Consider the following 22,254-nt stretch of genomic DNA (forward strand, 5'->3'; position numbering starts at 1 on the left):
GTTCTACCTATTTTAAAAATGGATTTTATTTCTTAATTGCACATCCATATAGGTTAGTTACTTTGATAATTATGAAGGGCGACAAATTACACAACTTGAATTTGCCATTCAAAGTGAATACAATTGCAACAGTACCTCACCCGATTTCTGAAGATTATATAGGTTTTCTAATAAATTGATCAATTAGGCGGGAAAACGAACCAAATATGACCCAGAAAGCGAAACCCCAAGCCGCCTCACATAACAGCGCTAAGATCTTATCAAAATAAGCCAATTGAAGAGTGGCCAAGAAAACCAGAAACGAGCCAAACATGTAACACATACCAATGCTGTAACCCGCCTGAGCCGGCGATCGACCAATTACAAAAGCCAAATGCCAACGTGCTGCTGCCAACAGCTGCCACTTGATAATGGGCCCGAACGCCAAACATCATCCTCTTTTGGCCTAATGCGAAAAGCAAACAGAGGCCAAAACCAAAACTCACACGTGTCGCGCTGCGGAGAGCAGCAGCTTCTAAAATGAAAAGTGTTAAAAACTTTTACTTTCAATCCGAGCTGGTTTGCCTCACTTTTTTCCCCTTTTCTGTTTGCTTTTGTTATTTTTAGTTTGGTTTGGCTTGGCTTGGCTTGGCTTGGTTTGGCCTAGAGCGAAGGGCCAAGCCGGCATGTAAATTAGCTTTTGAAGAGCCAAAAGCCCAGAGACGCTGGCCAACAAGTGGCGCGCGCTTGTCTCAGTCGCGCTGCGGGTAATTATATTGTGGTCACGTCCCGGCGAGGCATCTGTTTTATGGAGTGTTACACTTTAACGCCGATCTGCAGAGAAAGAGTGCTGCTAATGGCAACCGGGGTAAATTGAAAAGAGCTCACAGTTGGCCACTCCACCAAGGACTCGCATTTGAACCGGCTTTGTGGCGGCCCACACGGCGTATGCTTAATAAATAGTTACTTTGCATTGCAACAAGCTTGCACGTCATTTTAACATTAGCAGTGTGAATTCCAGTTCACTTAAACAATACATTACAATATTTTACTTAGAATCGAATCACTCGGTTAAACGCCGATCTTGTGACCTTATTTGAACTTTTTCAAACCAGTTTCCACGCGTACAGCGGCGTAATTATTGGCATTGCTTTTGATTACTGAGCTAAATCACCCGGTGCAATATTATTTCCCCGTGAAATGTATCTGCCAATGAGCAGGCCATCCCACATGTCCACATGTGATTACTCAAATTGCAACAATTAGGCCGGATGGGCACGTGAGGCTGACGATGGCTATCATCTCCATTGGTCCACCAAAGTTCACAGATCTTGGCCATGGGCTGGAGGGAAATGCGCCTAATGACAGCTGGGGTTATGCCAATATTAATTTAAATGCCCATGGACATGGACGAGGTGGCGACAGAAAAGGGGACTACCCAGGGATTGGAACTGGGCACACAGCTAGCGTTGGCGACATGCAAATTCCGGGCACTAATGCGAAATTCAATTTGAGTTCTCACTGTGCCAAATTGTTTGAGTTAACACTCAAGTGATTACTGTGCCATTTCACTGCGCCGAGAATTCGATAATATGTCCAGCCCTTTGAATTACCATGCAGTGTGGTAATTACATTACACGAAATCATTTTGTAAATTGTTGGTTTCTTAAGCTGTTAAAAATAATCATGTTGCAAGAAAGGTGATGCAAGCAGATTAACTATATATGTGCACTGTATTCCTGCAGCTTCTAGTTTGCCAAGCTTGCTGTTATTGAAACGAATAAGTAATAGTTTATGATAGCAAACTAATACTTTTAGTATAGAACTATCAAGCTAAATTGGCTCTTAATTTGGCTCTCGGCAATTTCCTTAAACACCGGAACATTTTCCCTAAACCTCGTTAAAGTCTTGATTGATTCCGTCATAATACCAACTGTGGCCAATTTTAACTTTGTTCACTGCGCCGCATGAATTCCACGTCTCCTTTTTTATCAGACAGCTTATTTCGCTTCGCGCATATCACCTGCCATTAAACCGTATAATTTGTTTTCTTAGGTTTTTGCTTGTTGCACGATGAGTTGTGTTTTTCTGGGGATTTCGAGACAAAAAGTGTCTGCCGCCCGCCCGGTCGCCCGGTTGCCTGGCCCACCTCATCCATCATCTTTGTCCAGAATGATGACAAGTGCAACAGCGGGCTCAGAACACTCAAAAAGCTCATTTGTTGTCATTTGTCCGTCTGTCAATCCGTCCAGCCGTCCATCCGTCCCACCGCCGTATTTTGATTGTTTTTCATTGTTCTTGCTTTCGTTTTGAATGCCATTTAAGCGTCAATTTGAAATCGCATTCACAACTGCCTGACTTACGCGCCGCTGGCTTCTCGGTTTCCGTTGAAATTCCCCATGGAAACAATGGAATTATCAGCGGTACATATACTACGGCATTATGGCCATAAGCATGACGGCATGTTCTTGTTACCAATTTTCAGTTTCGTTCGGCGTGCTTGCAGAGATCGGATTGCTAACACATTCTTATTGCTGCAATCCGGCAATTGCTTGTCATTCAAGTTTATTAAAAATACAATTGTTTGCGTATTTAACATATTTCCTTAAATGTTCAGTGAATTCAATATTGGTAAAATAAACCAATTTTATGTTATACAATTACACATTCCCCCTGCTTTTTCATAATTCAGATGGAAGCTGTCCCCTTGGAAACCCGAACAACTTGGCCCCGATAAAATTGCAATTACACTCACAATTCATGGGCCAGGTATTTCTTTATTGCGTTCGACTGAGCAGAAGTCATGTCAAACTAGCACATTTTCCTCTGTCCAACTAACCGCAAACTGCTTAAGAAAACTGAAGGAGCGACCAGATGAACCGACCGCCGCAACGATTTAAACGCTCGGCGCAAATTCAGCTGGGGAAAATGCGCCGGAAAAGCGGGGTGCGGGGAGAGCGGCGGGAAAGCCACTTGGTGGAAATGTAATAATGATGGAAAACATTTTCTGGCCGGCGCTGAAGCTGAGTAGTTTATGAAGTGTAGGCGACGGCGGGCCAGACAATTTTCCGCAATTTCCACGGTGCTTGGCTCGGCTTTCCCGGGATGATTTGTTATTGCTGTTGGTTTCGGCTATATAGGCGTTTATAGCCGCTCGTATTTATCAATGGTGCTAAGTATTATTAATAGTGCGGTTCAGTGGTGTGGTTCCCCGGGGGAAGGCTGTCAAAAATTTGCTCCAACTCGCGTTGTTTTTAATGGAGCTAAATAGCTGATAAAATCCAGTCTAAAGTGGGTATCTGCCATCCAGGCGACCCCATTCAAATCCCTTATCCCAACGCCCCTGGCACTGAAAGCCATTCTAGGCTGTGGATCTTAGCCGGCACTTCGCTTGTTTGCCAGCTTGTTTATAACAATTGCCCGGAATTGTGCTTATCATTTATCACGACAAAATAAAAACAACATTAATTTAGAATCAATGACATTTATGGGTATGAATCAGCAGCCACTGCAGCGGCAAATCGCGTCACATTTACGGGCATTTGCATAATAACTTTCTGCCTTGCGGAAAACAATCAAAAGCTAATTTACAATGCAATTTCGCAGCCAGCAATTTATTGTCACTCGGCCGAGACAAACAAAGTGAAAGAAAGAGAGGAACGAAAATAATTCAGCGGCTTACAGAATTTAAGCACTTACACAGCGCACAGAAAATCTAAAACAAGATCTCCGCGGTGGCGTATACGTAATCTGACCGAATCGTGTCACCCGAGTCCCAGACAAATGTCAGCCGTCCCAGCTGCCGGACTGCTCCACATTATGTGCATAATCATTTTGCTCATTTGAAACGTGTTGGCCAGCCAAAAATCACTGCAAAACACAAAAAAGTAAAAAGAAAAACCCGGAATAGTCCCAGAGACCCAGAGACAATGGAAAGCCGCGGAATTAGCGCTGCGTTCCACAATGAAAACAGAGCGCAAAGCGGGAAGCTGTTCCACTAATTGCAGCGTTTCGGGTTTCATCCATGTGTGTCTCCTCGTCTCTGTTTCAGTTTCTATATCTGAGTCTCAGTGTGATTCTGATGCTGATTCCGACTCGGATTCTCTGCCTGGCATAACGTGCAACAAGCAGAAGTGCTCAAAGGGGCTAAACGAAAGTCGCAAACGGCAGAGATGATTTCCGAATACTTAGCCCACTGCACCAGCGATGATGTGGGGCACAACTGGAGCTCTTGGGTGCAACAAGGAGTTGTAAAATCTTGGGGATGAATTTGCAGACATCGCTCGCCCAGCTGCGATTGATCATTAAATGTCAATGTAAAGGTGGTTCGGTAAATGTGGCAAAATAAAACTAATTTCCATAAAACTAAAAACCAATAAGATGAAATAAATCGACTTTAAAATCCAGCAGCTCTGCAGAGTTCACTCGCCCCAGTTGAACACCAAATAAATGTAAGCAATTTCCACCCTTTTTGCGCAAAAGAAAGGGGAGCAGCATATGCAGTTCCCTTAATGAGCGCTAGGAAAACAATTTACAGTGGGTTGTTGTGTGTTAAGGAATACGTGGGTAGCATTTAGGGATGGGAACTCAAAGTAAAGGATGGCCGAAAGAGACATAATAAAAGTGAACCACGGGGCGCATGATTAATGCCCGAACATATTTAATCATTTTTCATGCCAAATGACATGAACCGAGCTCAAGAGATTGTGTTGCCAACGAAGCCTTTAAGTTGGGCAGTTTGAGGCAAGTTTGAGGGGCAAGCGGCAGATGTACGGGCACAAGGCTTGTCAATCGGAATTATACGCCAACTGGACAATCAACGGGCGTAGACAAAGCGGATGCCACTCCATCTTGTGCTCCACTTCGTTTCGCTTTGGTTTTCCAATTGGGAGTCGCCTCAAACTGGGCAAACAAAAAAGCCAAACTAAAACTAAACTCATTTAACTTTGCCGTATTTTGATAGCATTTTACCTTGGCCAACAGCAGAAGCAGCAGAAGCAGCAGTAGCGGCAACAGGAACAACAAACAACTGTTATCAAAATGTCATTCATTCAAATATGTACCCAGTGTCAGGGCGGGCAAAGGCCAACTGCCCATCACCACACCTCACCTCACCCACTCCTTCAGTCCTCCACCCACACCCCGCAGCCCTCCTCCACCCCGTGCCCTTTCGCTCCTGGATACACTCTACAAAAATGCGAGAGCAACATAATCCAATTACATTTGTAAATTAAAGCATGGGGCAATTTGCATTTCGTTTCATTTGAGGGAGATCCCGATTGCTGCTCCAAGGTGGAGGACAGTTTCCGTTAATAATCTGCACAAGCATTTTTCCAGAATTAAAGTCAACTAAAAGGACAAATTCTTATACATTTGTATAAACTACACGAGTTTCTACTAATTAAAACAGTGCACATAAACTCAAAAAAGAACTTGTAATATTAAGGTAAACATTTGAAGAGAAATAAGTATCAAAACATTATAATTACTTTAAAACTAGAATAATTTTCAATAGATCTTTATTTATTGTTTAAGAAAAAAGGGTGTTCTTGATCATTTTTTATTTGGCCCCAGCGAAATGTATCATCATTACAATGTTTAGTCGGTTGCACAACATGCACATTTTCAATTACCCATAGTGTCACCTTAAGTGCCTGTCAATATTATTTTAAAATCATAAATTACATTATTTATTCCTTCAAAACATAATAAAGATACGTTTTTATCTGTCTACGCTGAAAAGGTCTATTGAAATAGTGAATAAGTTATCGTAAATGATTTCACCATTTCAGCAATGTTGTAATACTCTAAGATCTATACAAATATTTCAGGTAGTTAAAAACTTAATATATGTAGGTGCCACAACTTTGGTAATCTTAGCACACCTGTGTTTGCTGGCCTCGGGTCAAGCGGACTAACTAAAAGGACATGTTTGATAGTTAGGTGAAATCCTTTTAGCTTCGCGACTATCAAAAGTGTGGGCGTTTCAGAATTACAGCTATAAATATATACATGCAAAATAGCTTAAGCCTTCTAAATGTGCGTGGGTGTTATGGAACTTTACTTCTTATGACCCCGGATTTTGGGGATTGTCCCACCTTTTTTGCCCAGTGTTGTGTTGTGTTCAGTGGCCTTTGTTGACTTTCTATCTTCTCGCATTTCACACTCGTGTTCTCCCTTTTTTGCAGTGCCCGCCATAGAAAGCAGCAGTGCATCCTCCGCAGTCGTCACGGTCGCGGTCACGCCGAGCATCCCGGCCAGCAGCTCCAGTGGCGGAAGCGTAGGCGGATTCCACGGAACCGCGGCCAGCTCCACGGAATCCCCATCCTCGACTTCCCCGGAGCAGCAGCAGCCGCAGGGTAAGAGCCGAAAACTAATCCCACACCGCCCCATCCGCACCACAACTAAACGGCAAACAATGCGCCGCGTCGCACTCTATTCAAATTGTTTATAGGCCAATGCCTGCAGGACGGACTTTGGGTGGCCGAATCCGCGACCCGCTGCCAATACCAGACTAGCTGCCGCGCCATCCAGCGCACTGGCCACTGCTGCCCCGATTATAAATGCGGTAAGTGAGCGAATCCATGGCAGCGCACCCACTTTCGGATGCATTTATGCAAATCCCCTCTGCGCTCCTTTCCAGATTGCGAAAAGGATGGCAAAACTTATGCCAATGGTGATAAATTGGTTGCCCCGGACACGCCGTGCACCGTGTGCTACTGCAAAGGTGAGTGCATCCAGCTGTCTGCCAATTAGCCCAGAACTTTGGCTAATTATAGTGGGATCTTTGGGTGTGGAGAGCCTTGGAAAGTTTTATTGCCTGGATCCATATAATTCCTAGTCCTAATTCATGTATCTGTACCTGGGTGCAGGAAAAGCACAGCCTTACTGGAATTCTGTTAAAAAAGTGCTTATGGTAGATTAAATAAAAAAGGGATTGGATATTACCAAATTTTCTACTTTGAGATATTAGAGATAGTTAAATACATTTTTGTATGAATAATTCAGTCATTACTAGTTAAATTTTTAAAAATTGTATCTCATTTTTATTGAATCATTTTAAAATTTAATTCAATATTTTCGGGTCGGATCATCAATACTTTTTGGCACCTAAGAGCTTCAAGTTTTTTCGAGTGCAGCAAGTATTAAAAGGCCACTTCACACCCGCTTGCTGCAATATTGCCGCAGAATTTTCGACAGTTGGTGCAACACTTTGCCTAAATACACTCCATTTGTTGCAGGAGGCGAGATTGTTTGCAGCCCGGTGACCTGTTTCCGGCGTGATGACTGCATGCCCAAGTACGTGCCCGGTCGCTGTTGTCCGGAGTACGACAATTGTCCAAGTGAGTTTGCCAGTGGTGCAGGTCGATCAAGCAGTGGTCACTAAATCAAGCGTTTCTCCAACCCACAGTTCTCGACAATAATCCGCCGCTGGCCAGCGAACCAGTGAGCAGCTCCACCACTTCCACAGCGAAACCGCTGGCACTGGCTCAGCCGGCCGGATTCAACTGGAACATCACCATCAAGGAGATCACCAAGCCGACGGAGATCCGCATAACCGACGACAACAAGGCCAAGCCCTCGATTCCGACCAGAAAGCAGAGCAATTTGATGCTCACCACCGAGGGACCTGCACCACCAGTAACCAGCAGCTCGCTGGACAGCACCACTGCAGGAGCAACAGCAGCAGCAGGAGCAACAGGAGCGGCCGGAGCAGCGGGAGCAGCAGCAACAACAGCAGCAGCACCGGCAAGCAGCAGCACTGCCGCAGCAGCAACATCGCCGGCGACAGCAGCCACACCAACGGACTCCACAGCAACACCAATGGCCAGCCAAGACGGCAACCAGAAAGCACTTCCAGGCGGCACCGAGAGCTTAAAGCTCATCGCCTCGGTGGGCTACATCGAAAGACCCCTCTCGCCGAGCAGCAGCATCATCGTGGAGCAACAGGTGAAGCCGCTGGTCACCTACAACGCCGACGGACTGCAGCCGCTGGCCGGGAGTGATCCCAGCAAGGTGAACATCAAGCGGGAGTACACCACAGAGGGATCCCCGCAGAGCACCAAGAACTACGAGGAGTCCGCGCTGCCCATATTCGTGCAGAATGGCTTCAGGGATTCGCTGGTGGAGTCGTCCGATGCGGAACTTGAGCCCGACACGGCGGGCAGTGACAACATTTACCACATCATATCCACCACCGAGGGACCTGGCACCGTGGTCAAAGTTACAACGGATGGACCTCCAAAACCCAGCGAATCCTCACCTACCATCCAAACCGCGAACAGCCCAAACACTATCAAATCAGATGTCGAGAGTAGCTCCGATTCCGTCGGGGTCAGCAGTGAGATGCCGCCCGCGAGCTCCACTCATCACATGGACGTGGATGACGATGTGCCCCAGGTGGAATCCAATCCAGCCTATCCCTCCCTGCCCGAGGACGACTTCAGTCTGCGGGACGTGAACTTTCCGCTCGTCGAGCTGGAGGATATAGCCGAGTCCGAGAAGGATGAGCCTCGGAGCATACCCAGTCCCTTCGAGGTGGACCACAGGCATGTGAAATTGGCGCCCGATACAAGCCTGGATGGCAGTGGCAGCGGAAGTGGTGGCGGCGACATCGATCTCTACCAGGATAGGTCCTCCACCACCGAGGAAATGATGGCGGCTGGCTCATCCATCCACGAGAAGAGCTCCCTGGTGCCACTGCTCATGTACAGTGGCGAGGACATATCTGGGGAGACCCGCATCCAGAACGGCAGTGATCTGCAGCTGGAGAAGATCGCTCAGGGCGAGGAGGTGGAGCTGGGCAGCGGGGAGGTCAGGGAGCCCATCACCCCCAAAACCAATTCGGTGTCCACGCTGGAGATCGATGAGCTGGGCTCGGGAGCGGGCCAGGTGGGTGGCGTGGATCCCAAGGCCGATGCCGAGAGCCTGAAGCTGGACGAGAGCCAGGAAACGGTGTCCAGGACCAGTGCACTGGACAAGTCGTCGGCGAGGGCCGAGAAGAGCTTTGTGGAGCGGGCCCTGCCATTGGGGCGTCTATACCTCCAGCGGATCTACTGAGGATCGCCGGCTGGAGCGGGTTTACGTGGAAGATCTAACCCTTTTATTGTACATACAGACACCATAGGGCCTAGTGGCTTGGAAAGCAGCGAACATCCAAGCATTCAAGTGAGCAGAGTGGCAGAGTGTTAGGTTTAAGTAGCCAGAAAAAAGGGGAAGAAGATTTCATTATCATTTCCATAGACTGCATGAACGACCTTTGAATTTATCAACTTTACGAACGTAATCATTAACTAATGTATGATTAGCAAAGCTGGGCTCCCCAAATGCAATAACGAAATGTTTCCATTATCTGGCAATCCATATTGCTTAGTTATATTTCTAATTTATACCTATTGAGCTAAGTGCACCGAAAACAAAACTACCATTCAACTACCATTGCCCACATTTGGAAATCATCGAATAAGTCGCAGCATAAACGAAGGAGAAATTATTTAACTTGTTTTATCCCATCATGATTTTATTTAATTTGTAATTTATGTCATAATGAATGAAAATGATTTGAGAAATGATTTGATGCAATGGCCAACTGTGTAGTCCTCTTTGAATTGAAAAGCTTTTAAGTTTAGACTGAATATGGCAAAGTTTTAATTTAAAGCAATTTACTCCTACTTTAACCATAATTTATATACAATTTAAAACAATTTTAGTTTGACATTGAGTCGATGATTATCGAAGGATTTTCCTTGAATGGAGTTCGGAAGCTCGCCTGAATTTTTAAAGCTGACGAGCGGAGAAAAGTGTCAAAATAAAAACGCAGTCATTCTTTAGTTAGTACATACAATAAATAATTACCTATATGAACATAATTTATTTAGGCGATGATCGTGCACACTATCACTCACACACATACACACAGATTTTTTGAGATAATTAAACTACATTATGAAAATACTTTAACTAGCGTAAATTTAGATTGAAGCTCATTTACAATGTATGAACTACGAAATAAAAATGAGGTAATCCTAAACACACGAGATAAATGTTTTAATAGACAGCGGATGGAAACAAATGTTTGTATTTCCTGAGATCTGTCCTGAGATCGAGCCGTTCATACGGACAGACGGACGGACAGACGGACGGACATGGCCAGTTCTACTCGGCTATTGATCCTGATCAGGAATATATACTTTATATTTCTTTCTGCCTGTTACATACTTTTAAAGGAATCTACTTTTACTCTACAAAATCATAACATCAAAAAAAATTACAAAGAAATTTAAATAAAATGGATTTATAAATTTAAATGTAGATTTTTAGAGAACTGTACCAGGTATGCCACTTCAAAAGTTTAGTTCAGCCTTGGGACATTTCTTAATTTTTTTGAATATCTACAACATCATCAAGAAAAATAGAAAAAAAGATGGAATGCTATAGTCGAGTTCCCCGACTATCAGATACCCGTTACTCAGCTAGTGGAAGTGCGAAAGGGAAATTTTATAATTTTCTGGAATATCGGTAAAAATTGCAAATAAAATTAAGAAATGATAAAAAAAAATGTTCAAAAGTGTGGGCGTGACATTTTTGGACGGATTGTAGGCGGTAGAGTGGGCGGTTTGTATAAAAATGGAACAAATATAAAAATATAAATGTAAAATATAAATATTAAAATGGAATGGTATAAAAATGGAAATAGATTGAGAGTTTTAACAATGTGGTTCATTTTGGAAAGGATAATTGATGAATTAAATATACACAAGTCCCAACCGAATTAACTGTTACTAATTAATGAATGGATCAGAAGACATATTTTTTATAATTTAGAGTTAGTGTTTCCTCCTGGAAAATAATCAATAAACCTCTTAAATGGTTCGTACCAGATTTGATTTGTTTTTCATATGTGTAGTTATGCAAAATCGGGTTAGTAGGCCCTAAAAATACCCTACCATCATCGGTCCCACCCAGTTGTTATGTAAGCAGCACCTCTGTGCCTGTGGGCATGCCACGCCCCCTTCACGTACAACTCATTACATATGCAAGTGCATGTGGTGGCAATTACCAGAAATTAAATAAACAAACCGAAGCCCAGCAAAAGGCAGAAAAATACAACAAAATAAAAGTGCGAGGAAAACAATCACTACGACAACTGTTGCATCACGACCGCAGCACAAAAGTTGTCGGCGGGGCAACCACTCGGGTTACCACGACTCCACCAACTCCATCCCCGATCCCCAGCTTACGTAACAAGGTTGAGGATAGGATACCATGCCGTGCGATAGCAATGTGCCGACATTTATTGTTAATTCGTATGCGCAGCGGGATCGGCGAGGAGAAAGTCACCGAAGATCGTTAGGAAAAAGCCACAAAGAGTCCAATAAATCACTCGATTCGATCGAGAGTTTGCAGAGGAACCAACAGGTTTGCGGGGAGGATCACTTTCGCTTTCTATAACTTTTCGGTTTTTTTTGTGGTGTGATAAATAAACGCTGCGATTAAATACGTGTAATGTTTTCGTTTTATTACTGAGAAACTTAACAATGAGGGCGAAATGCAATGAGCTAACCAAGGAAATGGTCCTACGACTTAGTTGCGACCGATCTGGTCGACCTGGGACTGCAGGTTGTTTATCACCTCGGAGGGCACCTGGTCGCCGAGGATCTCGAAGAGATTGATGCGCTGGTTGCCGGGAATCTGCTCGTAGGCGCCCAGCTCAATGCCCTCCTGCACATTCTGGATCTGGGCATCCTTGGGGATGAGCAGCGTCTGCTGCGCCTGCCGGATCGCCTCGTTCGTGTAGGCGGCGCCCTCGCGATTCTGGGGCAGGGATTGGGCGCCAGCCAGGAGCAGGGCGAGCATCGAACACAGCGCGAACACTTTCATTTTGTGGTTTCTCGGGGGGATTCAACTGCAAGAGATTCCCGGATTCAGTGACGCCCAGCTCGAACTTGGTTGTGGTCTTACCTTGCGCGCGTCGTTTGTTGTAATGTTTCGGCTGCGCAGGCGCAATGCCCGTTTTATAAGCTGAGCTGCGCCGCTGGAAGCCCCGAAAATCTGGAAAGCTTCAGCTCTTTCATTTCGCTTCGTTTCTGGTTTTCGTGAAGCCGCAATGGCAGCCAGTGTTTTGCCGCAAAACAAAAAATAATAATACCGAAAAGAGTGTTATTACTTCCAGCTTAATATCCCCATCGACCCATTAAGGTAAATACATTTTTTATTGGAAATATTTTCTTGGGCATTTGTCCAATTTTAATGCGAAGGTTAAGCGCCACTTCAGAAATGTCAAGTGGCATTTAACCTTCCAGTGAACACTCGTCCGCAAAGTGGTCTTTCAGGTGCTATCTGGTTCATATTAATAGCCTGTACGTAAAAAATAACAATTACCAGTCTTTGAAGATTGAAGAGTCATTTACAAATTGCCGCCACGGCTGGTCATTTTTGTGTTTCTTATTTTTCCATTTTGCGTAAGACGAGCAAAAGAAAGAGAGGGCGCCAGTGGCTAAATTACAGCAAATCATCAGCGCCTGATTTGCTTGCAAAAAATATTTAATTATCAGTATTGCGAATTTGGCTCGTATCTCTGTGATTGTATTTATTTGTAATATAAAAGGAAAACAAAAAACCGTGGCGATGCAATACATACATACATTTCATTTGATGTGCAACATTTTAGAGAAACAAACCATTCACTGCACAAATACATATTTAATTTTTTAATAACAATTTTACCTACTTACCTAATCTTAATAATAAATAATGAATAGTTCAAACGAATATACTGCAATTTGAATTTGAAAATTCCGATTGCAAGAAACGGTTGATAACAAACCAATTTCGATAAAAGCACGGCGATAGGAATGCGATAGATTTGATTCCGGCATGCACTTCGGCCTTTTTTAGTGCTTTTGCGTGTATTTGTTGCTTTTACCATCGTTCATTTGAAAACACGCTTCTTTTTAATTTTATTTAACACAAGGAATTTCCAAAGGAATAACCTCTAGTGAAGTGGTCAACAGCTGGTCCCACCTACAGCAGTTAAGTCAGAACCGTCGTAAGCACACGCGGGAACACCCCAATCCGCAGCCTAAAAAACGCACGTGGGCCGGGAGATGGATGTGGAAAACGGCGAGGGGCAGGTGCAGGTGCACCTGAAAACCAAGCAGGAGCAGTGAGTGTCCATCTAGAATCTGTCCCAATGTAAAACGATAATCAAGATACCCTATTCCAGCTATGCCGTGCCGGACGTGCCGTATGCCATCGATGGAACCGTCACCACCGTAGAGCTAAACACATTCGTGAACGCACTTTTGCGCCAAAAAGATGGCTCGTCCGACACCGACTTTGACTTCCTGGTGTTTGATGAGTACTTGCGCGGCCGGCTGTGCGATCACCTGCGGGAGAAGGCCATCAGCTTCGAGGACGCCATCGAAATCGAGTACGTGGAGCGCTTTCCGGCACCAGAGCCTCAGGATTGTCTGCTTCACGACGACTGGGTGTCGGCGGTGAAAGCCAGTGGAAAGTGGATCCTCTCCGGCTGCTATGACAACACCCTGAATCTGTGGACAAACAAGGGCAAGCACATTCTCACTATCTCTGGTCACACGGCGCCTATCAAAGCGGTGGACTGGATATCGCTGGACGAGGAGACGGGACGCTTTGTATCCACCTCGCAGGATCAGACCGCCATGCTGTGGCAGTGGAACGTGGGCTCCAACTCGGTGGAGTGCGTCTCCGTGTGCAAGGGTCACGAGCGAGGCGTCGATAGTGTCAGCGTAAGTCCGGATGGCCTGAGATTTGCCACGGGCTCTTGGGACACTATGTTGAAGGTGTGGTCAGCAGAGCAGGAGGATGCGGCCGAGGGCAGCTCGAAGCGGATGAAGGAGAGTGGTGTGAGAGTGAGTAGTCTTTCACATTAATAAATAGGTTTATACTCAGCCTTATAGTTCCTTTTAGACCCCCAAAATTACGCTGCAGGGACATCGTGAGAGCGTTTCCGCAGTGCAGTGGATGGATGCCTCCACTCTGCTAACTGGCAGTTGGGATCACACACTCAAGGTGTGGGATCTCAGCCTTGAGGGCATCAAGACCGAAATATCCACCAACAAGTCCATATTCGATGCGAGCTACTCAAAGCTGAATCGCCTGATACTGACGGCTTCGGCGGACAAGAATCTGCGGCTCTATGATCCCAGGACAAACCGTAGGATCTGATTCTCCAATATTACCAATGAACTTACTCCTAACGAATATAATTCTGCTCTTTCAGAGGGATCTGTGGTGCGGAATACCTACCTGGGACACAATGCCTGGGTGCAGACCGTCATGTGGTCCACCACAGAGGAGTTCCTATTTGTCTCCGGCGCTTATGACAACCAGAACAAGCTGTGGGACTGCAGGAGTCCTAAGGCCCCACTTTACGATCTGCTGGGTCACGGCGAAAAGGTCCTGGACATCGACTGGTCCAATCCCAAGTACATAGTCTCCGGTGGTGTCGATAACACGGTGCGCGTATTCAAATCACGCAAGGCGCTAGCAGAAGATACGGAGGCGAAGTAATTCTAAAATTTGTAAACTTTTTATAAATACACAACTAGTTTAAACTTTAAAGTAAATATTGAAACAATATTGCATATCGTGTGCTACACTTAAATTGACGAGGGCGGTAAAGCGCAGAGAAGCCCAAAAATTCGAACTTACGGGTTAAATATTCTTGTTCACAATTTGTTTAACTGTAATCAGAAAATTGTTACAAATTTTAAATTTTGCAAATGTTTTGAATCGGAGCTGCGGAGTTGCCAGAGAGCTGAAAAGGGCAAAAGAGGTTGCCAGAAGCTGAATATCGATAGCGCGCTAGCGATGAGCAGCCGCGCGAGCGCCTAGAGACGGACCCGGAGCGATAGCTCGCTACAAACATACAAATTATCGAGTTTCTAACAAAGATAAAGACGGCTCTGCGTCGCCTCGTAATTTGCCAACTGTAATTTTAGCCAAATAACAGCGATCGCGACAGTGAACCGCCGAGGAGTTGGAGCGCCCACACTGCCACCCACCGAGGACGCCAGCAGAACAGCCGTGCACCCACTGCGAAGGCCGTGTGCGCGAGAGTGCGAGCGAGAGGGCAGCAGGCGACACAGGCAGAATCATTTTCGCAAGTGTTGTGATAGAAAAAAGTGAAAGAAACTGCGATAGTGAGGTGTGTATAGTGCAGCAGGGGCTGGTCCTAAGATAGACCACCACCGAATCGGCGTCCAAATTCCGCGAAATTGTGCAATCGAGCTGCAGGCGGCGGAAGCAGCGCCATCATCATCATCATCCTCCGCTGTCGGCGGCGGCATTTTGCAAATGTCTGCTGATTGATTTTTTGCGGCATGCAGCACATGCTCTCGAAACTCACTGGGCAAACTGCTGTCCAGCTATCACCTGATCCTGGTCGGGAGTAGCACCCACCAGCTCGACTACAAATCCCTGGCAAATCCCACTTTTTCCAGCCGGGGGTTTGCCAAAATGGCCGCTGCCGCTGCTCAATAGAAATGCGTGCGTTTGTGCGAAAAAAGCAAACCCCTGTCGTCATAAAGGGCACAAACTGGGTGGAAAACCAGGTCAAGGACCCTGGAGAAACCCCGGCCAAGATTTGCGTACAATTGCCGGTCTCCACTGGCCCCACTTTTCACTCCCAGCGCTCATCCTACACACAAATAACACTTTAAAACTAAATTTCAATCTACAATTTAGTGTATCAAATTGCCTACGTTGATTACATGTCACGGCTTAACATTTCACCAGTTCTAATGAAGTTCCTTTTTGAATCAGTAAATTAATAGGTTTATTTGAATCCCCTAAATCTTAAAAATGTGGCCCTAATCGTTGCTTCTTTACTTTCGGAATTGGTTAGACTTGATTATAAACCGTACTGTGTTATTTCATTGGAACCATATTCTAACCGTGCATTCATCTACTCCTTGCAGTTCGAAGGAACACGACCAAAAATGTCTTCAACCCCAGCAGCGGGCAGTGCCGCCGAGGTGGCCACCTCCAGTGCCACCTCAAATGCGCCTAGTGCACCCAGCACAACGGCCAGCAATGTGAACAATCCCAGCCAGCCGACGTCTGCCGGAACGCCGCAGGCACGTGGTGGCAGGGGCAGCAACGCCAACGGAGGTGCCTCCGGCAGCAATGCAGGCGGCGGCGATGAGCCGCGCAAGGACGCCAAACCAACGCCCAGAATATCCAAGGCGCTGGGAACTTCGGCCAAGCGCATACAGAAGGAGCTGGCCGAGATCACACTGGACCCACCGCCCAACTGTAGTGCCGGGCCCAAGGGCGACAACCTATACGAGTGGGTCTCCACCATTCTGGGACCACCAGGATCCGTCTACGAGGGCGGCGTCTTCTTCCTCGACATACACTTCTCGCCGGAGTATCCCTTCAAGCCACCCAAAGTCACGTTCCGCACGCGCATCTATCACTGCAACATCAACAGCCAGGGCGTCATTTGCCTGGACATACTCAAGGACAACTGGTCGCCGGCGCTGACCATATCAAAGGTCTTGCTGTCAATTTGCTCCCTGCTCACAGACTGTAATCCAGGTAAAAGATTTCGCTTCCTAAGGCTGTAATAAATATGATTTCATAAATATATATTTCACTATTACAGCCGATCCGCTGGTGGGCAGCATTGCCACGCAATATTTGCAGAATCGTGAGGAGCACGATCGAATTGCGCGTCTTTGGACAAAAAGGTAAGTTGCCACTAGGAAACCGAGTGAACCAACTAATCTGTGCAATCTGTGTGCTCGTTTTTTAGGTACGCAACATGATGCGTAAGTTCTGGCATCGCACATGTACCACAAACCGAAAACTGCAACAACAGAAACGAAAATTCGCATCTTGCAACGGAGAAAGTCTATTTTATAAATATATATTAAAATACGATAACTAATAATTTAACAGTAACAACTACCGTAACACGAACAGCAACCGCCAACAGCCAGTCGATCCACTTCAGTCTATATTTATATCGCGTTAACACAGAAGTTGTAAAAACATTTGGAGATTTCTTGAGTTGTATTTTTCGGAAACTAGTTTTGTTTTTAGATCGCTTAGCAACCGAAAACATTGTAACGAGTCAAACGAGAGGAACACATTCGATGAAAAATTGCATCATAAATTGCACATTGACATATTAAACTATAAACTATTCAACTGCATAATAAATATAAATACAATTAGTTTACATTATATGTGTACAGTGTTAAGTGAAAATGGAGCTAAACGAGTAAAGAGAAAAGCCTATTTTAATGCGTAAATATAGATGCAACCAATGTCAGGGCAGTAAACTTCGTAAAAGATGATTTTCATTCAAAAACTGGCCACAGCAAGGAAAATTCTCAACAACAAAAGACTTAAAATGAAGTGGTAAACGAAAAACGAAAATAAATCTATGTATACAAAACTTAAGACAACCTATTCCAAATTCCAAAACAAAATTAAATGAATTTCTGTTATTTATATATAAAATCGGATTCGGTTTAATTTTTTAATGTGATATTTTTAAGCGTTCGAAATTTGTTTTATGGCCAAAAACCTTTCAGTAATAATGATTTAGACTTGAACATTAAAAGGGCTCCACCACAGCGAAATTTGTTAATTTAAACGAAGGCAATTACGAGGACAATGCTGATATATAAAGGATAAAACAAGAATATAAATAAAAACCAACTTCCTACTATTTTGTAGTTTTAATGACTAAACCAGTCAGTGTCACATCATTGAAAAAACTGAGAACAAGATTTCGTAAAAAAGTAATTGTAAGTTTTTTTCGTAACCAAAACAAAACTAAAAACGAGAATGGAAAGGAACTTAAATAAAAAATACTATAAAATTATAATTTCGGCTCTTTAATCGGTCCACATGTAAGCAATCATTCAGTTTAAGTTTTAGGTTTATTTGATATATCTTTGTTTATATAAAATACGTTTTTCATTACACAATTAATCGTAAATATATCTGCGCACGCTCCCCCGCACTTGGAACAACACAACGAATCTTGGCAAGCCCCCGACCCAGTCCTCAGGCATCCGGCTTAGAGATACATGCCGTTGACCAGGAAGTCCGCCTCCTGCGAGTAGGGCGTCTTGCCGCCCAGTCGTCGTGCTCTCCGGGTCACCGTCCGCATCCTGCACCCAATGAGAATGGCCAGGGCGGCGGTCACCAGCAGGCCCAGGGTCAGCGAGAGGACTGCCCCACCAGGGCGCTCCGAGTGACCGTCGTGATCGCGGAACTCTATCGCCAGGTTGTCGTGGATCATCTTGTACTGCTCGTGGACTGGAGAAGCGGGAACGGGCAGAGCTGGAAGTGATCCATCCGGCTGTAGCTTATTTTGCTCCAAGGCTAGTTCAATGGGATCCTTGGCCGTCTTCGTCTTGACCTTCTTGTGCTTGTGCTGCTTCTGTGAGTTTAACGAGGAATGGTCAACGATAATCTATACAACTTCATTAGATCTTACCTTTTTTGGTGCCTCTGTGTATGTTTCCTCGTCGTAATCATCATAGTCCCCATCTGCCGCTGGACCCATATTTTTTCCGGAGGCGGGAGCTGCATTCAAGACGGGCAACATGACGTGCTGCGCAGCTGGTGGAGATTGGTTAGCCGGAGCTGCAGCATAGACATGACCAGACTGTTGCGGCATCAGTGACTGCGGCTGCTGAACCGGCGCCTGTTGCTGCGGGGCCAATGGAGCCTGTTGTGGCCACACCACACTCGGTGGCACCTGCTGCTGGCCAGCAGGAGCCTGGAGCTGAGCTTGCTGCTGTGGCAAGTAGATTCCGGAGCGTGACATCCCATACACAGCCTGATTGGCCTCATAGCCGGGCAGTTGCATGGGTGGGGATTGCCCCTGAACCTGAACCTGCGCTGCTCCCGCCATCTGACCCGGAACCTGAGGCGGCGGGGGCCCCTGTCCGTTCGCCGGCTGCTGCAGCTGGAGGCCGCCTTTGTGGCTGAATATGTGGCTCTGCGCATCTGCAACAAGGAAGCATGAAGTGTGTCTCCCGGTTAACGCACAGCTAATTGAATTAATTACGCCCAGACAGAGGCGCAGCACGCACAGTGCACAAATATCCGTAAATCAATTTCGAGCGACGGCAGCTCCCATTTCACACAATGAAAACGGATGGGCTATTTGCGATTTTCCCAGCAGAAAAGCCCCCGCACAAGGGGACCAGTGTACAGTGGCCAAGCGGCCCAGCAGTGGGATCATTGCGTGTGCTGTGCCGGCCATTTGTGTGCTAATGTCGCGCTGGAGCGCCGGAGCCTCCGGGAATCATTCGCCATTCCCTTCCCCTTCTCTCATAAATATTTACTCGATTTTTAGTTTCGCTGGCTATGCCTAATTGGTGCTGGACATTCAATCGACTTTAATTAACAACTTCATGCAACAGGCGCGGTGCTGCAGCAGCTTTACTATGGGATTGGGTTACTTTGGTGTGAGAAATAAATACAACAAAATATAAATCAAGAAAATAACCATATAATCATGTGCATCACCTCATAGCCAAACTCGAATCATTAGCGTTGAAGATTCTGTGGATTAGTTAACAGTCAAAGGAACACTTGGGAACTATATCGTACACTATGTCTCGTTTCCTAATCTTTGTACTCCTAATGATCATAAAATCGAATCTTTGAGTATAATCATATTGTTTTGATACGACAGCTGCCTAGCAAATATTCTATATTCTACTTGTAATCTAACCTTTAATCTTAACTATATTCTCCTACGCCCCACTATCTACACTTACCCGTGCTTATGATCTCCGCCTTTGGCTGCGATGACTGTTGCTGCTGCAGTTGCTGCTGTGGCAGTGGCTGCTGCTGCTGCTGCCCTTCGGCAATCATCTTGCGGTTGGCCCAGGCGGCGGCATCTTCCCGATTGTTCACCATGGGCGGTGGAGGCGGCGGTGGTGGTGGTGGACCCAGAACAATGACATGTTGTGGTAGCTGCTGCTGCTGCTGCTGCATCTGCTGGGCCACGACCTGCTGCGGCTGTTGCACGGGCACATACTGCTGCACCATGGGCTTCGCGGGCACCATGGGCTCCAAATTGCTGCTGGTAGTGCCCGGTTTTGTGGCCGTCGACATCACGGTGTTGCACTGAAAATGGGGTTAGCAATTAGCGGTTGAGGGAGTGTGTGTATGGCTGGAGGTGAAAGTGCAACTCACTTCCGGTCCCTCGTCACTCCCGTCCTCGCACTGGGGAATTCCATCGCAGGCATTGTAGACCGCGATGCACTCGCCGGAGTGGCAGGTGAACTGGAAGCGTCCACAATGCGCGGCGGGAACTGAAAATGGTTACGTTAGTTGCTCGTTCAAATGAAAGAGGGGAGCAATCAAAACTACAAGGTAATCATTAATTTAGGGTCAATTTTTCCTAGGTTTTCAAAAGAGTTGCGTGGAAAGTCTTAAACATGATAGGAAAATAAAATAAAGGGATATAATTATAATAATAAAATATAGCATATTAATTACAGCGACTTTCTCTCTTTTAGTTTTGGATTGATTTAGATCTCAGATGTGTGTGTCATATATTTTAATTTAAGTTCAAAGTCGCATATACCCTCGAAGTATAAGAAGTACCGGGTATCGACAACCCAGCCGCAACTCACCACTTTGAGCTTGGTAGACTGGCGACTGGCCCACACCCAGGCCCGCACCCGCACCCGTTCCCGATGTGGGAGCCACCACTGCGGCGGTGGAAACTGTGGGCTTGTCGCGCGCTTCCGGCTTCAGCTTCAGGTTGCTCAGCTCCCATTCCTGCTGCGACACATTGTTGCTGTGGATGTGGGGCAGCTGCGGACGCGGCGTGGTCACCAACTCGCCGACGGGCTTCGGCTGGGGGTTCAGCACGGCACTCGTGTAGTTGGCGTGCCTGGTGAACTTGCAGCGGAAATCCTCCGGAGGACCGCACTCGAAGAGGTAGCAATAGCCCCCCGCCTTCCGCTCGAAGATGTACACATCGCAGGCGTCCGTCTCGCAGCACAGCCTCTCGCACTCCTCGATGGTGTCCAACTCGATGCCCTGCAGGTACTTTCCTCCAATCGCCTGGGACTCTCCCGTCCGGATTATGGTGTTTTTATGCACGTCAAAGTGACCTGTTGGCAGAAGTCCAAAGAAACTGCCAAAGCTCGTAAATGGTCTCATGTTAAAGTTTGTGGTCTGCTACTATTATTACCAGGTGATTATTGAGTTATTATGGGCATAGACTCACAAACAAAAGACTCGCACCATCAAGATGGATGTGGGTAATGAAGTAGGCCTCACCTATGCACACCTCCAGATCCATGCGCTTGCTGAGTCGGTGCTCCGCCGGCGAAGATTGCAGGTACTCCACCTGCTCCGCGGTGGCTGCTGCTTCCGCGATCATCAGCAGGAAGGGCAACGCCAGGTTGGCAATCATTGCGCTGGCTAATGGTTATTTTTGCGGTTTTTCGGTCGCGACTGGGCCTTTTCTCTTCGGGCAGCTGGCGGTCACAGTTCACTGGGGGATCGGGGTTGGAGTGGCCAGGAAACCGAAAGGGGCTGGTCCGAGGGCTTGCCGTGTTTACAAATTTAACACGCCTATTGATTTTTGGCCTTTCTTCGGGCTGCGAAGAAGCTTAAAACCACCGCAGCACGCGTTTCTGCAATTTGCACTTGAGTACGCGAATCGAATCACTTTGTGAACTTTTTCTGCTTTTCCATTATTTTACTGATTATTTATACTTTTTGCTTGCTTTTCTCTGGATTTTGTGACAAGTACACGATGGCTGGCGAAATGTAAACCACTGGAAGTAGTTCGGAAAACTGGGAAACCCTCTTCGCGCAGCTTTTTCACCCCCAGCAACATGGAGCTTTCCTTATCAGCTGTTGGGTGCTTTGGTATCGATAGCGCCGACTTCCAGTGCCCATTCCACCACCCCATACGTTCCCCTGGAATTGGAAAGCTTTCCTCCCCAGCGCAGCCACCATATGTTTGAGCTTTCAACCCCAACCTTGCAGATCTTGTAATGCATATTGTCAATTGACAACAATAATATCCGGGGATGTCGACCCACCTTTCACAGCATTCTTTTCGTAGGTGTCTGTGTTTTGAAACCGCAAACGTGGCCCACACAGAGAGAAAAAATATTTTAAAATTAGGAGCATTGAATGGTTAGAAAAGAAACGAAAGTCCATAAAGATTTTAAAGTTGCATTTACACCTGAAAAATAGAAGAATGCTATATTTTTATCACTACATAAT

The 22,254-nt window shown here is 46.0% G+C and overlaps 5 protein-coding genes across 5 annotated transcripts in view; 3 read left to right on the top strand and 2 right to left on the bottom strand.

Moving 5' to 3' along the window:
• LOC6542548 (flocculation protein FLO11) overlaps positions 1–10,016 on the top strand; it is a 28,874-nt gene extending 18,858 nt beyond the window's left edge. Inside the window, exons 4-8 of the mRNA XM_026979187.1 lie at positions 6,168–6,338; positions 6,434–6,547; positions 6,623–6,706; positions 7,221–7,322; positions 7,391–10,016. Coding sequence (XP_026834988.1) covers positions 6,168–6,338; positions 6,434–6,547; positions 6,623–6,706; positions 7,221–7,322; positions 7,391–9,039 — 2,120 coding nt within the window. The 3' untranslated portion in view covers positions 9,040–10,016. The remainder of the gene's footprint in view (positions 1–6,167; positions 6,339–6,433; positions 6,548–6,622; positions 6,707–7,220; positions 7,323–7,390) is intronic.
• A 1,455-nt stretch (positions 10,017–11,471) lies between these two features.
• Positions 11,472–12,042, bottom strand: LOC6542658. The gene is made up of 2 exons (XM_001969883.3): positions 11,941–12,042; positions 11,472–11,884 (listed from the first exon to the last, which is right to left on the bottom strand). The coding sequence occupies exon 2, from the start codon at positions 11,857–11,859 to the stop codon at positions 11,563–11,565; it is 297 nt and encodes a 98-aa protein (XP_001969919.1). The 5' UTR covers positions 11,860–11,884; positions 11,941–12,042; the 3' UTR covers positions 11,472–11,562.
• A 794-nt stretch (positions 12,043–12,836) lies between these two features.
• On the top strand, positions 12,837–14,601 carry LOC6542886 (ribosome biogenesis protein WDR12 homolog). Its single transcript, XM_001969884.3, has 4 exons — positions 12,837–13,144; positions 13,205–13,871; positions 13,930–14,176; positions 14,243–14,601. The coding sequence occupies exons 1-4, from the start codon at positions 13,086–13,088 to the stop codon at positions 14,530–14,532; spliced, it is 1,263 nt and encodes a 420-aa protein (XP_001969920.1). The 5' UTR covers positions 12,837–13,085; the 3' UTR covers positions 14,533–14,601.
• A 225-nt stretch (positions 14,602–14,826) lies between these two features.
• On the top strand, positions 14,827–17,462 carry LOC6542600 (ubiquitin-conjugating enzyme E2-24 kDa). Its single transcript, XM_001969885.3, has 4 exons — positions 14,827–15,169; positions 15,942–16,563; positions 16,631–16,715; positions 16,781–17,462. The coding sequence occupies exons 2-4, from the start codon at positions 15,963–15,965 to the stop codon at positions 16,791–16,793; spliced, it is 699 nt and encodes a 232-aa protein (XP_001969921.1). The 5' UTR covers positions 14,827–15,169; positions 15,942–15,962; the 3' UTR covers positions 16,794–17,462.
• A 437-nt stretch (positions 17,463–17,899) lies between these two features.
• LOC6542798 (actin cytoskeleton-regulatory complex protein pan1) lies at positions 17,900–21,893 on the bottom strand. The gene is made up of 6 exons (XM_001969886.3): positions 21,295–21,893; positions 20,640–21,125; positions 20,197–20,315; positions 19,776–20,127; positions 18,482–18,996; positions 17,900–18,424 (listed from the first exon to the last, which is right to left on the bottom strand). Exons 1-6 carry the CDS (start codon positions 21,428–21,430, stop codon positions 18,059–18,061), a joined length of 1,974 nt encoding a protein of 657 aa, XP_001969922.1. The 5' UTR covers positions 21,431–21,893; the 3' UTR covers positions 17,900–18,058.
• Between the last annotated feature and the right edge of the window lie 361 nt (positions 21,894–22,254).

This window comes from Drosophila erecta, unplaced genomic scaffold (genome assembly GCF_003286155.1).
Source record: "Drosophila erecta strain 14021-0224.00,06,07 unplaced genomic scaffold, DereRS2 tig00000055-arrow-pilon, whole genome shotgun sequence".
Classification (NCBI taxonomy): domain Eukaryota; kingdom Metazoa; phylum Arthropoda; class Insecta; order Diptera; family Drosophilidae; genus Drosophila; species Drosophila erecta.